Source organism: Cervus canadensis, chromosome 27, assembly GCF_019320065.1.
Source record: "Cervus canadensis isolate Bull #8, Minnesota chromosome 27, ASM1932006v1, whole genome shotgun sequence".
In the NCBI taxonomy this organism is placed as follows: domain Eukaryota; kingdom Metazoa; phylum Chordata; class Mammalia; order Artiodactyla; family Cervidae; genus Cervus; species Cervus canadensis.
This window is the reverse complement of record NC_057412.1, coordinates 241,423-258,267: the sequence shown is the minus strand read 5'-3', so window position 1 is coordinate 258,267 and position 16,845 is coordinate 241,423. Positions and strand designations below refer to the sequence as shown.

The 16,845-nt window shown below is 46.0% G+C and overlaps 1 protein-coding gene across 2 annotated transcripts in view; it reads right to left on the bottom strand.

The window, feature by feature from the left end:
• RCAN1 (regulator of calcineurin 1) overlaps nucleotides 1-16,845 on the bottom strand; it is a 115,373-nt gene that overhangs the window by 9,397 nt on the left and 89,131 nt on the right. The window contains exon 1 of one of the 2 annotated variants that reach the window (XM_043448761.1): nucleotides 1,341-1,648. The exons of the other annotated variant lie outside the window; for it this stretch is intronic. Coding sequence (XP_043304696.1) covers nucleotides 1,341-1,427 — 87 coding nt within the window. The 5' untranslated portion in view covers nucleotides 1,428-1,648. Of the gene's footprint in view, nucleotides 1-1,340; nucleotides 1,649-16,845 lie in introns of those variants that run through there. 2 annotated transcript variants of the gene reach the window in all.

The following is a 16,845-nucleotide window of genomic DNA, read 5'->3' as shown; positions in this document are numbered from 1 at the left end:
AACTTAAGAGAGATGACTTTGATGGATATTTTTAGACGGCAAGTCAGGGCTGAGGACCAGAGCGCAAGAGAACCCACACTACCTTGTTAATTTTGTATTGCTCTCCTACCGTGCTTTTATAAAATAATCTTATTTGTTATTACAGTTGTTGGGTGGCATCTCTACTGAAATGAGTAAACAGTGATTTTACTCACATAAGGCTAATATTAAATATATAGACTTTGTAGTAGGTTTACACATAGATTGGACTTCCCAGGAGCCCCTAGTGATAAAGAACCCACCTGCCAATGCAGGAGACTTAAGAGATGTGGGTTTGATCCCTGGGTCAGGAAGTTCCCCTGGAGGAGGGCATGGCAACCCACTCCAGTACTGTTGCCTGGAGAATCCCATGGACAGAGGAGCCTGGCAGGCTACATACAGTCCATAGGGTTGCAAAGAATTGGACAAGACTGAAGCACGCATGCAGAAATAGACTGTGCTCTAATATCTAGTCAAAAACTACGAGTCTGGCTTGTAAGCAGACTACATGATTAGGGAGTTAAATTTGATTAAAAAAAAAAAAAAAGAAAGAAAACTTCCCAAGTCTCAGTATGGCTTTAGGCATAAGGATATAACATGATCACTGCCCCCTAAAGAGAACACACAGAATTCATTCATATACAGTCTTGTTTTAGAGATCAGTTAGATAGCGTCATAGCTACTGATGGAAATCTTGGCATTTTAATCAAATGAAGAAGTAAAGCATAGTAGTTAAAATCACTATTTATATTAATAAGTTATATTAATAACCATTGATGACAGCGGCTTTCCAGGAGGTAGGATATTTAACTTATCTATTTATTATTTGCTATGGGTGCATTTTCTCCACCTGGAAAGACCTAGAAAGTTGAAGACAGGCCCTTATAATTACTGCAAACATTCAAATATCTCCACAATAGTGATTTCCTAAGATAAAATCAAAGTATCCTGAACTTGAGATGTCAAAGTGAAACATTCTGTGCACTGTCAGAAAAGTCCTCCCTCCAAAAGTTTACTTACAATCTACACAGAATGAAAAAAAAAAAAAAAAACCACCATGCTGAACCCTGCCTTACTAACTGGCCAAGGGACACAGACATTTTTAAATACTGGGCTTTAAAAAATTCCTTCAGAGCTAAATCCTCAGGCAACACCTTTTGATTCTGAAGGCTCAAAGCATTCTGGATGCATTTCAAAAATCCCCAAAACCCACAAAGAGAACCACACATCCCCATCAACTATCTCAGCTAATAGTACCAATTAACATCATGCTTTGAAAACGCTCAAAAAAAAAAAAAATCACATTATATCAGAAGCCTTACCCTGGTTTCACTTTCGCTGAAGATCTCACTGTTTGCCACACAGGCAATCAAGGAGCTAAAACTGTAGTTAAAATTTCTAAAGTGCATCTTGCTTTCTTACAGTGAACGCTACAGCGACTCCCGCGGTCAAGCCCCAGGTGGACGGAGTTCCTTTACCAGAAGCTGTTCGGTTCCTCCTCGAGCTGGCACTTATAAAGCAACGAGGTCCGGCTGCCCCCGCCCCCCGGGGGAAAAAAAAGCCCTGCTTCCAGGGCATCCTGTTTGGACACCAAATTCCTGAGTCAAGCCGTGCTTGACTCGCAGGCGGACAGGGACAGAGTGTAAGTTTCTACTGGAAAGAGGTGACGTCAACACCTTAGTCATTTTCCCTATGCTAATTAACTTTGCTTGGGGAGGATGGAAAAAACGGCCGAGGTCTGCTTCGCAGCTGTTTTATCTCTCCCTATTGCAGCATAGTTTCCACTGGTAGTAATTCCATTCAGCCACTCAGTCACCAGGCTCCGCTGCTGAATGGGACGACCCTTCTCAGGATGGAAAATGTTACAGACAGAAGCAGGAAGGGCTACAGCAGTAAACAGTAATTAGCCTGTGGGGAATTTTCAAGGCTTGGAGAGACCTGGAAACTGAAGTCTTGGGGAATGGTTTGATCCCTGTAATTTCCTCAACACTTAAATCAAAGTTTCATACACCGGGATATTAGAGAAGACATTTGGAAATCTGTCTTGGTCAATGACCTCTGTTTTTTAAAGAAAAAAAGTAGAATTTGTTTCGAAATGTGCCCTATCCCCTTTTCTTTTTTTTTTTTCTGATGAAACTTTATTGGTTGAATGTCCTAATTCCCACTTGTATTTCATAGTGAGAATGTGGGAAGCGATCCTAGGATTTTCGTTGGAAAACTTTATAATTATAATTGGAGAACCAGGAATAGGCAGCTCTTTGATCATTTTCTAACACCTACTGAATTCGGAAAAAAGATACGAAAACATTTTAGAGTAATCTGAACCTCTGAAGCTGAGATAGAAAGCATTAAGAGGCTGTCTGTTTGGAGACTCAGAGACTGAGTGTTTTCGGTTTTGTTTTAAATAGGAAAGGATGAAGAAATAGAAAGAATGGATAGTACAGTTGAAAAGCTAGTTCAGTTGGCCTTTTTGCAGGTAAGAGGTCTAGAAGATTTTTTTTAGGTCTAGAAGAAGCATACCGGAATAGCAGGATACCAGTTCTTTGAAAAGGCTGCAACTCCTTTTTTCCCCCAAATTTTCATTTTACTATAATTTTTTTAATTGAAGTACAGTTGATATACACTGTTGGGTAAGCTTCAGGTGTATAGCAAAGTGATTCAGTTATACATGTATGTGTATCTGTTCTTCTTCAGATTCTTTTCTCATATCAGTTATTACAGGATATTGACTATATCTTGTGCTATACAGCAGGTCCTTGTTGCTTATCTCTCTTAAATGTTATTATCGCTTAGTCACTAAATTGTGTCCAACTCTTTGCAACCTCATGGACTGTAGCCCACCAGGCTCCTCTGTCTGTGGGATTTCCCAGGGAAGAATACTGGAGTGGGTTGCCATTTGTTTCTCCAGGGGAATCTTCCCAACCCAGGGATCAAACCGGAGTCTCCTGCATTGACAGGCCAATCCTTTACTGCTGAGCTACCAGGGAAGCCCTTAATCCCCTTAAAATGCTGCAACTCTTTGAACTTCCAAGTACTTTGTCAATTTAGGTCCCTATGGCGGTCTGAGTGCTAGGTTCTTCCCACTCTCTCCAATTTCATTATCACTTAAACGCGGTCACGTTATTTATGAAAAACATTCTCTAGTCTAGAGGCACACATGGACACCTCTTAAGCTTCCAAAAGTTAAGTGGAATCCTGCTGTTCACATGAAAAAATTAACTTCAAAGATTCATTAAAGTCAGCCAATAATGAAAAGAATATATGCAATGGGAAAGAGCAAACCAGATTATTTATCCCTCCATAAAAGGAAATGCAAAGTCTTCCTGGATGAGTGAGGGTTGCTTAATCTCCATGCGTGGTTCCCTGCTGCCAGCTGTAGGGTTATGTAAGAGACCAGTTATGGTGTTTGCTTTGCCAAATCACCTGTAACTCTCAACCCAGGAGATTTAAATGCAAAAGACCTAGAAAAGTTTTGAATGCTGTAAAATAGTGTACGTGTGTGTGTGTGTGTGTCTGCTCAGTTGTGTCCAGCTCTTTGCCACCCCATGGACTGTAGCCCACCAGGCTCCTCTGTCCATGGGATTTTCCAGGCAAGAATATTGGAGTGGGTTGCCATTTCTTCCTCCAGGGGCTCTTCCTGACCCAGGGATTGAACCTGTGTCTCTTGTGTCTCCTGCATTAGCAGGCAGGTTCTTTATGGGTGCATCAAACACCAAGAGGACAGGGTCACGTTGGCGGGTGCTTGGTTCCAGGGACTGTGCACTTGGACTGGCTGCATTTTCAGCGCAGAGGCTGCAGGGGACCCTGGGGGCACATGCAGGCTTTGGTGGCAGCGTGGGTATGGGAGGCGTTGGTGGAGGGAGGCAATGGGGAAAAGGGACAAGGAGGTAGAAGACACAGAGGTGCCCTCTACTCCCCCAGCACGCCTGTCCCTCCTCTCCTCTCTCTCCTGGAGTCCGCTTCGGTGAACAAGAGCTAAAGGGGGATCAGAGGAGGAAGAAGAGGTTCATTTCTCCATCTCCTCCTCACTCGCCTCCCCCTCCTATTAAAACTCATGACATGAAGCTCCAGCTCAATTGTGTGGGCAAACCTGGAACGTTTCTGTTCATCTGAGACAACAGCACTGAACACACTCGTTTACAATTGTGGCTTCACAGCATGTGTGCTCAGGGGTGTCTGACTCTTTGCAGCCTTTTGAACTGTAGCCCTGCCAGGCTCCTTTGTCGATGGGATTTTTCAGGCAAGAATACTGGAGTGGGTTGCCGTGCCCTCCTCCAAGGGATCTTTCCCACCCTGGGACTGAACCCACATCTCCAGTGTCTCCTGCATCACAGGGAAAAATTCCTTACCCTCTGAGCTATAGGGGCGGGGAGTGGGGGAAGTCCATGGTTTCATTATATGGATGGGAAAAAAAAAGTTATCATGAGGTATTTGAAGATGGTTCAACTGTCTTTGCTCAAAGAAATCAGTGATAAATGATAGATTTTTCATCAGGCTGTCCCTAAAGCCTCCCAACACATGCCATTCTGTACCTGCGTTTGAATTGATGGTGAGCTCCATCTGAATTTCAGACAGTAAAGAAAGAATCTGCCTGCAATGCGGAGACCCAGGTTTGATCCCTGGGTGGGGTAGATCCCCTGGAGAAAGGAATGGCTACTCATTCCAGTATTTTTGCCTGGAGAATCCCATGGACAGAGGAGCATGGCAGGATACATGTAGTCCATGAGGTCGCAAAGAGTTGGACATGACGGAACGACTAACACTTTCACTTCCATCTGAATCATATTTAGGGAACTTGAGTGCTTCCATTTCTAGAGGAAAGGGGCTCAAAGTGGTGCTGATTGTAGGGAGGCTAGACTGGATGCTGGCAAGAATCACTGGGTCACAAAGTGTCCCTGAGCCCTGGCCCAGGAGAGGGCACCTAGGGTCCAACAGCACAAGTGTCCCATGGAATGAGAGGGACAGAGCACGGCCCTTCGTGATGTCCCAAAGCCCCAGCTGGCACTTCATTTGCTCACCTGAAAGTTCTTGTTAGGAATGTCCATCTTGGACTGTATGTCTATTATACATGAACTTGCATTTCTAAACATCCTATGGTATTTGTATGAGCTCCCTGTTGGTTCAGATGATAAAGAATCTGCCTGCAATGCAGGAGACCTGGGTTTGATCCTTGGGTCGGGAAGACCCCCTGGAGAAGGGAATGGCAACTCCCTCCAGTATTCTTGCCCAGACAATTCCATGGACAGAGGCTACAGTCCATGGGGTTGCAAAGCGTTGGACATGAGCGACTAATACACATGGTATTTGTATGTCGCTTGTGGTCAGAAACTCAACTACCTTCTTAATTCTTGTTTTCAAGTTGGATGTAAGTGATTTGAAGAAAACAGTGCCCACCGAAACGTCTCATTAAAACTCTCGAAAAGCATGCTAAAAATTGCACTTAAAATAGTAAAACTGCAACCAGAAGTTAGAGAAGCACAATGGAATGCTTTTGTCCTTTGAATGCTTTAGATGGTTTGCATTTCTTCCATTGATACCATTCAAAATTTGAAATGAAGCTCTTCAACCTGCATTTCTGGCTCCAAGCAGTCAGAACATATTTTCATTAAGAAGTTTCTATTTTCAGCGAGGAAAAAATGAGGTTTATGTTGAAATTCATCATTCCCATTACAGCACGCCTAAAGCTGAGTGAAAATGACCTCATCACACCCATTACATACCCCAAGGGGTTCACAACCACGCCAAGAATGTGCCACCTGCGAAGCCTTCCATGGGATGACCAGAGACAGAAAGAGAGTTCTGACTGTGTTTCGCAGAGCAGAGCAGAGGATGAAGACATTTGCCAAAGATCTCCTAGGAGGGAAAATGACACACCCAATGGAGATCAAAGATATCAGAGTGTTTATCTTGAACTGCAGGGAAACTCACATTTTAGTGGCACCTTTAGCTTCTGAGATAATGGACTAGCTTTACTGTTATTTAATATTTACAGTCCTTCCCACTATAATGTGAAGCATTGTTCCCCCAACCTGTTATTGCACAAAAGAAAAACACAGCGGCCACTGACTCACCTTGATCACTCCCCAGTCTAAGAGGTGTTATTCACCGAAGGGACGTTCTTGTGCTCACCTTGTCAACCAAGTAAGTGTTAGTCGTGCCTGACTCTTTGCGACCCCATGGACTGCAGCCCACCAGGCTCCTCTGTCCATGAGATTTTCCAGGCAAGGATACTGGAGTGGGTTGCCATTTCCTTCTCCAGGGGATCTTCCCAACCCAGGGATCGAACCTGGGTCTCCTGTACTGCAGGCAGACTCTTTACCATCTGAGCTACAAGGGAAGCCCAGGTTCATGTCAAATTCCGAGTGGCCATGAAGACTGAACCATGTGACATAGGCAGAGAGCCCAGGACGGGACCCGAAACACTGTCAGCAGTTGATGTGTTGAGCTTCTAGTTCCTGTCTCATCCATAACGATGCTGAGGTTCAGAGGGGGTCACTGTCTTGGGGAGAGTCAGGGCTCGCCCTGATCCTCTGACCGCCAGGTCCCTGGCTTGTTCCATGGACCCCCTCCTGCACTGCGGCCTTGTCCCTGAATGTTCACCCATCTACGTTCTCTAAGTCTCTCAGGCATCTTGCATGGCTTCCTCTCCTAGGTGCCCTGCTGGTCAATGGAGATGTCTCTAGGTTTTCTGGACACCCCCCCCCCGCCAATCTGGCCCTCCTGCACCCCACTTCAGGCAGCCCTCTGCAACCACGGTAGCTTTCTAATTGGCCTTGTTGTGGCCAATTTCTTATTGCTCCCAGATAGCATGTAACTCCCACAACAAAATATTTCCCGAAGCTGAGCTTGATCACATTCCTCTCCTACTAAAACTATAGAGATTCCAGTGACTTTCTGTTGCTCTGTAGGTTAAAGATTAGATTTTCACTTGGTATTCATCTGTTCATCCATCCATCTACTTAATTTTTTATCCAAGCACAGTTCCAGGTACTGGGGGTTCAAAGGTGAAGACAGACAAAACTCTCTGCCCTCATGAAGCTTATATTCTAGATGAAAAAAAAGAGAAAGAAATGAGCTAAAGGGGTAAAATACACAGTATGTTTCGATAGTGGTAAGAGGAATAATTAAAGATGGGAAACGGAGAAATAAAGTGAGAGAAAGAGTGTGAAAGAAGGGGGGAGGAGGGAAGGAAGGAAGGAAGAAAGGGAAAGCAGACAGACTCCCCAAGGCACCCCTGAGAAGATGAGAGGTGGGCACATCAAGACTTGAAGGAAGGAGGGGAGTGAAGCAGTGGATGCATGAAACAGCGTTCCAGGCTGAGGGAACAGGGCACAACGTCCCCGGGCACATTCCAGACCTTGCAGGAGCCTCAGGGTGGGCCGCAGAGGAGGAATGTGGACAAAGTGGTTGGGAGCCAGGCCGAGTGAGACTTTTAGCCACTGGCAGGTCTCTGGCTTGCATGCTGATATCAGAAGGATTTGAGCAGAGGAGGGGCATGAAGGGTCTTCCATGCCACAAAACCACTCCAGTGTCTGGGTTCAGAAAACGTAGGCTAGGGGCAAAGGTGCCCCTAAGGTAAGCGGCCTTCTCTGACTGCGGACCTCAGCTTTGCCTGCTTTCCTCGGGTCCCTCAGTGAGCTCCTCCCTAGTCTCTTCTCTGCCGGCCAACTCCTATTTATCCTTCAGAGCCCGTCACTGAACACCCCTTCTCTGGGAGACGCCCCTCCAGGCCTCGTGTTCTCTCCCTCTTTTAATATCCACAACAGGCACCCCATGCAGTCTGCCTGACACCCTAGTTACTTCACCAGGGAAGGTCCATCTGAGACAGGTAAAGAGCCAGCATCCACCAGCCATCAAAAAGCCATGGCCATCTGTGTTCCTAACTGGAGGGTGTCCTGTGTCTTTGGTTTAAACAAAGACCATGCCATTCCTTTTCACTGCAGGAGGTGGTAAAGGCACACGTTTGCTCAGCGGTGCTGCTCACACTCCGGGATGCACTTCTTCCCTCCTTGCAGCTTAGCAGCTCTCGGACGTCCGGGCTAGGGGCTGCACCACCAGCTCGCCACCAGCTCGAGACTGAGGCCCCCCCATAGACACTCCCAGAGGCGTGTGACTCTCCTTAGGGGTCTACACCAACCCTTGGTCATTTGGGCAGAACGAGAACAATTTAATAGGTGTTCACTTGTCTTTTCTAAAATGCTGTTTTTTAGGGTGTGTTTTAAGGTGTACAGTATAGAATAGCATTTGTCTAGAATTTACAAATTAAATGTTTTTACTGGCAGTTGAGCTCAAAAATTTTTATAAAAAAAAATATTTTTTATCTATGAGGTTCATGATCAAAAATGTTTGGAGACCTATTGTCTCCAAGGTAGTGTGGTTAAATTCCCAACCTGCTTTTTTCATGATGATCACGTGTGAAAAAGAGAATGGAAACTATTCTTTCAGATTTCCATTTTTGTTATCTCTGAGGGGTAATGGCGGGGGGCGGGGGGGGGGGCGTGGATGGACAGGGGCGGGGGGCGGAGCCAGATGCAGCTCAGAAATTTACTGTTCATGGAATTGCTTTGTGACTGGTAAGATCTGCTCGGCCACAGCGAGGGGCCTTTGCATGAAAGAAAATGTAAGACAGAGCTGATACTGATAGCCTTTTTTTGTGATGGACTTGGAAGGTTCTAACCAGAACCCCTTAGGCAAGAGAACTTACCCTATGGCTCACTGGGTAAAGAATCTGCCTGCAATGCTGGAGACATGGGAACATGGGTTTGATTCTCGAGTCAGGAAGATCCCCTGGAGAAGGAAATGGCAGTCCACTCCAGTGGTCTTGCTGGGAAAATCCCATGGACAGAGGAGCCCTGAGTGCTACAGTCCACGAGGTCACAAAGAGTCAGACACGACCAAGTGACTGAGGACACACACAGAACCAGAAACCCTTAGACAAGAGGGTGTGCCCGCCTCCCCCTACAGAGCTGACGCCTATGAATTCTAAATCTGGGGCAAGAAAACCCTCTTTAATGAAAATCATCTTCATGTTTCATAACCATCAATCTTCTGAATCTGTACGACAACATGGAAGAAGCAATAGCACATTATTGACTGGAGGTGTATTCACACCACAGGTGTTACTTTCTGCCAAAACCCCCCAGTCAGTGATGTGTTAAAACTAAATTTCAGCTTTGGTCATTTTTGATACTTTGGGAAAAAACTGGAAAAGCCTGAAATGTCATTTGATGCTCTTCATAGATTAGTATAAGATAGTGTACAAATAAATTGTATTTCTGGGATATCATAGAACTTCCTATTCTTTTTAGCCAAAAATGATGGCTGCAGTGGTGAAAATGCTAGAGGTGTGTTTTAGCCGAACGGCAACCATGCTCTGTTAAAGCTTATGTGGAAATAAAGAAAAGCATGCAGTCACCCCTTCCCCAAAAACAGAAAGAAAGGAAAGACATAAAGTAAAATAAAATAACCGACGGGGAAAAGTAGAGAGGAGAAGCGTGTTCAAACCGATACCTTAAAAGACAGGTCACAGTTCATCCAAGATTTCATTTTGCTTGTTAAATTCCATGTGCACTTGAAATCCCATTAACTTTTTTCCTTATTACCTCAATCTTTCCTTCGCATTAAGACGTGAAGGTTAACCACCCCTCTGTCACTTCTTGGAAACTCAGTGTTTGCAATTCTTGAGATGGAGAAATAGCCATAGGCAAATCTAAACTACACTTGATGACTTGGAGACTAGCAGCTGCGGATTAAGGGAGGTAACATTTATTTGGAGATGACTGGGGCCCAAGCCACACTAATTAATTATTCCTTATTTGCTCTCTTAGTCTGTTCCTTTCCAGACACACCTTGCTTTAATGATTGATTTTCACTTCTGCTTTGAGGCTGTTCCCAAGCCAGGGCACAACGCCGTGGTGACAGAAACCTGGATAGAACAGTTGTGCGGGGTGGGCTGGCGACAGGCTGCTTTTGTGTCCATCAGTCACCGTGCGTGCGTGCTCAGCCGCCGAGTCGTGTCCAACTCTTCTGTGACCCCCCTGGAATGCAGACTGCCAGGCTCCACTGTCCAGGGGTTTTCCCAGCAAGAGTATTGGAGTGGGTTGCTATTTCCTCCTCCAGGGAATGGATCTCCCTGACCCAGGGATCGAACCTGCATCTCCCGGATTGGCTGGTGGATTCTTCACCACTGAGCCACCTCGGAAGCCTTCATCAGTCCCCAGGACCTGTTTTTGGTTTTGTTTTTTTCCCCATTCCAGCTCCAAACAGCTTTCACAACCCTAGACTACTTCATTCCCACCCAGAAAATCCCTTCACATTCAAACGATGAGTTTGACGCCGTTGTGTGAATGCTGGTGGAAAAGCCTTGTTTGTCTCAGTCTATGTTCCACACTCATCTTGGAAGAACTGACACAACGCAAGCTCTGGCTGGTGAGGACGCTGCCTCGAGGCCGGCCCGGACCCTGCTCTGGTTCCGGTGAGTTCTCCCAGGGAGCCTGGCACGGCGCTGTGGGCCCACGGGCACCCCACCAGTACCGGGTGAGTGACTGGCGAACCAGAGTCAAAGAGGGAAGGAATGAGGTCAGACGGAAATCTGTCAGTCTTTAATAACAGAGAGAAAACTCAGTTTTCAATAACTTGGCTTTGCAGAGCTTGTGTCCACATCTGGTTTTAAATCTCAGAACCTCAGCTTAGAAATCGTGTTTTGCCAAGTGCGGGAGAAGAGAAAAGCATTATGTGTTCTTACCTACTCTTTCCATTACCACCCACAGGCCCCATTTCCACATCTTTGTTGGGAAGTTACCCAGGGGACCACAGAGCATGCTGTCTTTTCACACTTCACATTTTCATCATTGAGGATTACTTTAAAATCTGATGATAAGTCGCCTACGGAAGTCTATCCTGTCACCTGTGTGGGTATCACAGATTCAAAACAGACTTCACAACAATAAACACAGGACAAACAAAACATCACATCTTGGTTATTGACAGTCACCATGAAAAAACAAGGACAATCACGCCAACCTTGTTCATTAGGAAGATTGGGGTGTTTCTGTCAAGTGACGAAATTTGCACATCCCTCTTTACACCAGAGCGTCTGAAAAGAGCGAGCTGCCTTTTCTCCATCAGGTTAGCTTGCTGGTTGTGAACTGGCAGTGCCCCTCCCCCAAATAAAACTATTAGTTGCCAATATTAAAATTGGGAGTTTTCACAGAGAAATATAATTTCTTTTTTGGGGGGGAGATTAAAAATAAAGGAAGCTGGATAGATGTATATGTACGTCTGATTCCCTTCACTGTTCTCCTGAAACGATCACAACATTGTCAATTGGCTATATCCCAATACCAAATGTTTTTGGTATTAAAAAAATAATAATGAAATTTTTGTTTTTTAAAAAAGGAAGATGTGGCAATTCAGAGCCCAGACGCTCATGTGGCAATGGCCGAACCCGTGGCTAAGCCCCTGCTCTTCAAATACCAACGGCTCCATCGCTCCAGACCCCAGAGGCATCTCAGTTTTTGGCCTCTGGCTTAATTTAGTAAGTCATCAAAATAGATTAGTCACCTGCTTTGAGCCAGACACTGAGAGGTAGGGACACACACAAAGCAGCTTACCCATCCACATCTCCGGGCTCAAAATGTTCTGTGTCAAATAATTACTCCACATAATACACAGAGAGAGCATGTCCCTTCCTCCTTACACAGCAATTCTTTATTTTTCTCTGACACATCGCATTTCTACGGGTGACTCCCTGGGCATTTGCAACATGCTCTCTTCACGCCTGAAATTATACTCTTATGCAAGTGAATGGTTGGGACGCTAGTATGGAGATGGCCTAGATTCCGTGCAAACGCCTACAAGCCACAGTTGGTTTCTTTAGCAATCGTTAGGGAAGACAGGATTGGGCCATACCAGGGAGGTGCACGGCTCGGCTGAGAATCAGCGCTGATGGATTTCTACAGAACTGGCTCATAGATGAATGGAGACAGAAGGTTTTGGTTACCACCGATATTCGGCAACATGAGTTGGAAGGATGATCTAAAGGTAGATTGAGATCCGGGTGTTCTCAGGGTGAGGCTTTTAAAGATAGCTTTCAAAAGATCCTTTTGAGAAGACAGCGTTTTAAAGTGGTCTTGTGAGATTCACGGATACAGTTTGATCCGTCTTCTTATGTGAAAAGAACTCTCAGAAGAGAGAACCTGACTTCACCCATGAGTGTGAGCTGCCCCAGAGGCTGTGGTGGTGCTAGCGCTCCCCTTGCGGGGGTGAAATTCCATGGCACACTCAGCAATCCGTGGCCAGGGTTGGCTGAGCCCCTACTTCTGCTCCTGTAACCAACCCCCCGCCACCAACCAACCAAAAACCCAACAGTCACTGGCTGCTCCTAGACTCTGAGACACAGGTTATTGTGCAGGAGGTTTGGTAGGGAGTATGATAGCTCAGCTGGGAAAGAATCCGGAGACCCTGGTTCGATCCCTAGGTCGGGAAGATCCCCTGGAGAAGGGAGAGGCAACCCACTCCAGTATTCTGGCCTGGAGAATTCCATGGACTGTAGGTATAGTCCACGGGGAGTCAGAGACGACTGAGTGACTTTCACTTTCACTTTGGTGATCAACGCCCAGGGCGAGGAAGGAGATGGGAGGGGTGGGAGGGGAGGGGAGAAGAAGAGGCTGGGCAGAGGGAGGGTGCAGCCATCAGGTGGTCCCAGTGGAAGCCCTGCAGACCTGTGGGGAGTTCTGGAGACGGGACGATCCTCACTGGAGCAGAAGGGCTGGGCCATGATACCCCTGCACTGGTCAGCTCTGGGATAGGAGGTACCTTGAGAAGGAGGGGACTTAGGGAGGTGGCTCTCAGCTGAACTCAGCCCCAAAAGGGGGCAACTGACAAGGGTAGCTGGGGGACAAATCCAGCATTCCTGAAGGGATCTGAGTGTGTAACTGTGTCCCTCAACCCACCAACAAACCAGGCTTCCCCTGTGGCTCAGTTGGTAAAGAATCCGCCTGCAATGCAGAAGATTCCGGTTCGATCCCTGGGTTGGGAAGATCCCCTGGAGAAGGGAAAGGCTACCCACTCCAGTATTCTGGCCTGGAGAATTCCCTGGACTGTACAGTCCACAGGGTCGCAAAGAGTTGGACATGACTGAGCGCCTTTCACACTTCACGTAAGTTAATCACCTGAAATTTCTCATAAATATGACTGACTTAAACTGGACACCATGAAAATACTACTGAGTCCACTCCAAATAATTAGCTCATCTCCCCAGGTAAAGAACTTCTATAGGAATATGGTAGTGAACTGTACGTACTAAGTCGTTTCAGTCATGTCCAGTGCTTTGCAACCCTACGGACGGTAGCCCTCCAGGTTCCTCTGTCTGTGAGATTTTTCAGGCAAGAATACTGGAGTGGGCTGCCCTGCTCTCCTCTAGGGCATCTTCTGGACCTGGAGATTGAACCCTCATCTCTTATGTCTGCTGCATTAGCAGGCAGGTTCTTTACCCCTAGAGCCTCTTGGGAAGCCCCAAGTGAACATAGTAAACCCAACAGTTTAAACTTTGAGTATAAACCAGGTCAACCAAAACCCTGAATCCCTCCCAGGAGTTTGTCCTAAGGAAATCCTCAGGGCTGTGGGAAAAGATTTCGATGCAAATACATTCCCTGCACTGTTCTTTATGCAAATAACACACTAGGACAAACTAATCATCTGATCAGAAACCAGCTAATAAATATGCTGCATTAGTACACCACAGAGCCACTCAGCACCTCACAGGAAGGAGATGAAAACTATTTAACAACATAAAAAAGATGTTCACAACTTGCTATTTAGAGGGGAAAAAAAAAACCCCAGGTTTCAAAGCAGTGTTTACTGTTGTGACTTCATCTTGATGAAAAGAAAGATTGCTGAGCTTTCTTTTTTTGCTTCTTTGGACTTACTAGAATTTCTACAATGCACATTTATTATTTTTGTGACAAAAAAAGGCTTTTCCCTTCCCCCAGTCTGTGTTCTATGTCAATATTGGGTCAAGGACCATGGTTAACAGATACACTAAGTAAGGCAGAAGGTTAGAGAGGAAATCTACTCATTTTTTTTTTTTTTTTTTGCATAGCAGTCTGGTGTCCTGGGGCTTCCTAGGACTGGGGCTCCGTGGTAAAGAACCCACCTGCCAATGCAGGAGATGCAGGAGATGTGGGTTCAATCCCTGGGTCAGGAAGATCCCCTGGAGGAGGATATGGCAACCCATTTCCTGGAAAATCCCACGGACAGAAGATCCTGGAGGGCTAGAGTCCACAGCATCACAAAAAGCTGGACACCACTGAGGGACTGAGCACGCACACATGCACTGGTATCATGACCTTTCATTCATTATTCCCAAATCTTTTGTTTTTAACTCACTAATATTTGGAAATTTCAACTGTAGGAAGAATCCCATTTCTAATCTAAATATCTTTAACAAACAGATTTCACCAGAAAATGTTTATTTTGTTTACCTTTGATAAGGTCTCCCGCCAGCCCTCTTTAGCTGGTGAAATGTCCAAAGTGTGTGGACTGAGCCTGTCTCCCTGGAGTCAAGGTCATGCACTGGCCAGGACAGGGGCCTGTGATTCTGTTTGGCTCCACGGTGTGAGTCGCTGGGCTGAGCAGACCTCACACGTTCTGCAGGCTCCACAGTATGGTCAGCACAGAATATCTGATTTTGGGGCAAAGATCTCCCATCCAGGTTGTTCAAATGTCCCCCAGGGCGATGCCTTCTCAGAGTAAAACTATGGAGCTCTTTCGGGTCCCTGCCAAGTCCCCACACCTACTGCTTCCTCAGCTGTGTTTTTGTTTTTTTTTCTCTGTCCTTTTGTTCCAGAATCACATCCAATCTTTTCCTTTCTTCCTGAGACAATCCTGCCTTCTGCATCTCCCTTCTAACAAGACTCAATTCAGTTCAGTTGCTCAGTTATGTCCGACTCTTTGCGACCCCATGGACTGCAGCACGCCAGGCCTCTGGAGTTTACTCAGACTCATGTCCATTGAGTCGGTGATGCCATCCAACCATCTCATCCTCTGTCGTCCCCTTCTCTTCCCACCTTCAATCTTTCCCGGCAGCAGGGTATTTTCCAATGAGTCAGTTCTTCACATCAGGTGGCCAAAGTATTGGAGTTTCAGCTTCAATATCAGTCCTTCCAATGAATATTCAGGACTTATTTCCTTTAGGATGGACTGGTTGGATCTCCTTGCAGTCCAAGGGACCCTCAAGAGTCTCCCCCAACACCACCTCCAAAGTTCAAAAGCATCAATTCTTTGGTGCTCAGCTTTCTTTATAGTCCAACTCTCACATCCATACATGACTACTGGAAAAACCATAGCTTTGATTGGAATTACCTAATAAACCTTTCCCCGTGACTGTTCACAGTGACAGCTGTTTAATGTATAAGACCTGCCAGAGAATTTGCATTTAATCATCAACTTCTGAAGATCAAAGTCTCAGTCACAAGTGAATGCATTACTAAGAGGGAAATTCCAGGCAGCAGGTCAGTTACAGGGGAAAATTCCTTGGACAGGTGGGTTCTCCCAGGGCTGGGTATTTCCCTACCTGCAGATAAGACATTATTTTTCAAGCATCTACGCTGAGCAGCATCTTGTGTGGGCTGTTCGGAGTTAAGAACAGATTTCCATGTCTGAAGAAAACTCCTCGTTTGTTGCTCATTCAACCACCATTTATCAAGGATCTGCTCTGAGCCTTCTCAGATTCCACGGCTGGGTTAAATCACACCTACTACATAGTCTCATAACACTGGGAACCTCTAGTGTTTAGTATTTATCACATATTCTTGACCGCATCTCACAGCTTCTGGGATTTTATTTCCCTCACCAGGGATCAAACTCCAGGCCCTTGGCAGTGAGAGCTCCGAGTCCTAACCACTGGATTGCCAGGGAATTCCCTTTATCACATTTTAATTGGTTTCCTCCACTAAACTATGGAGAAGGCAATGGCACCCCACTCCAGTACTCTTGCCTGGAAAATCCCATGGACGGAGGAGCCTGGTAGGCTGCGGTCCATGGGGTCGCTAAGAGTTGGACACAACTGAGCGACTTCACTTTCACTTTTCACTTTCATGCACTGGAGAAGGAAATGGCGACCCACTCCAATATTCTTACCTGGAGAATTCCATAGACAGAGGAGCCTAGTGGGCTACAGTCCATGGGATCTCAAAGAGCCGGACACGACTAAGCGACCAACACACAGGCATACACACACAGTATTCTGTAAGGGAGTTCAGAAGCCTAAGACACAGTTCCTGCCATTTACAGGGGCTTAACATCATAGCCTGTGAGATGAGACTGCAACTCTAGTGATGAGATAATACACATGAGCCATCTGTGTTGCAGGCAGTAAAAGCTTAGGATATTGGAGGTGGAGGGTAGGGATCAGTGATGATCCTGTCTCAGTAGCCAATGAGTCCAGCTATGGAAAGTCCTGTGGGTTAAGGCCTTAAAAATAGGGTTAGATTTTTAAATGAGAAGGAAAAGGATATAGCCCTGTATTTTCTCATTACTACCTGAATATAAGGTATTGTTGTTGTTCAGTCGCTCAGTCGTGTCCAAATCTCTGCGACCCCATGGACTACAGCACGCCAGGCTTCCCTGTCCTTCACTATCTCCCAGAGTTTGCTCAAACTCATGTCCACTGAGTCAGTGATGCCATCCAACCATCTCATCCTCTGTTGTCCCCTTCTCCTCCAGCCCTCAATCTTTCCCAGCATCAGGGTCTTTTCCAATGAGTCAGCTCTTTGCATCAGGTGGCCAAAGTATTTGAGCTTCAGCTTCAGCATCAGTCCCTCCTGT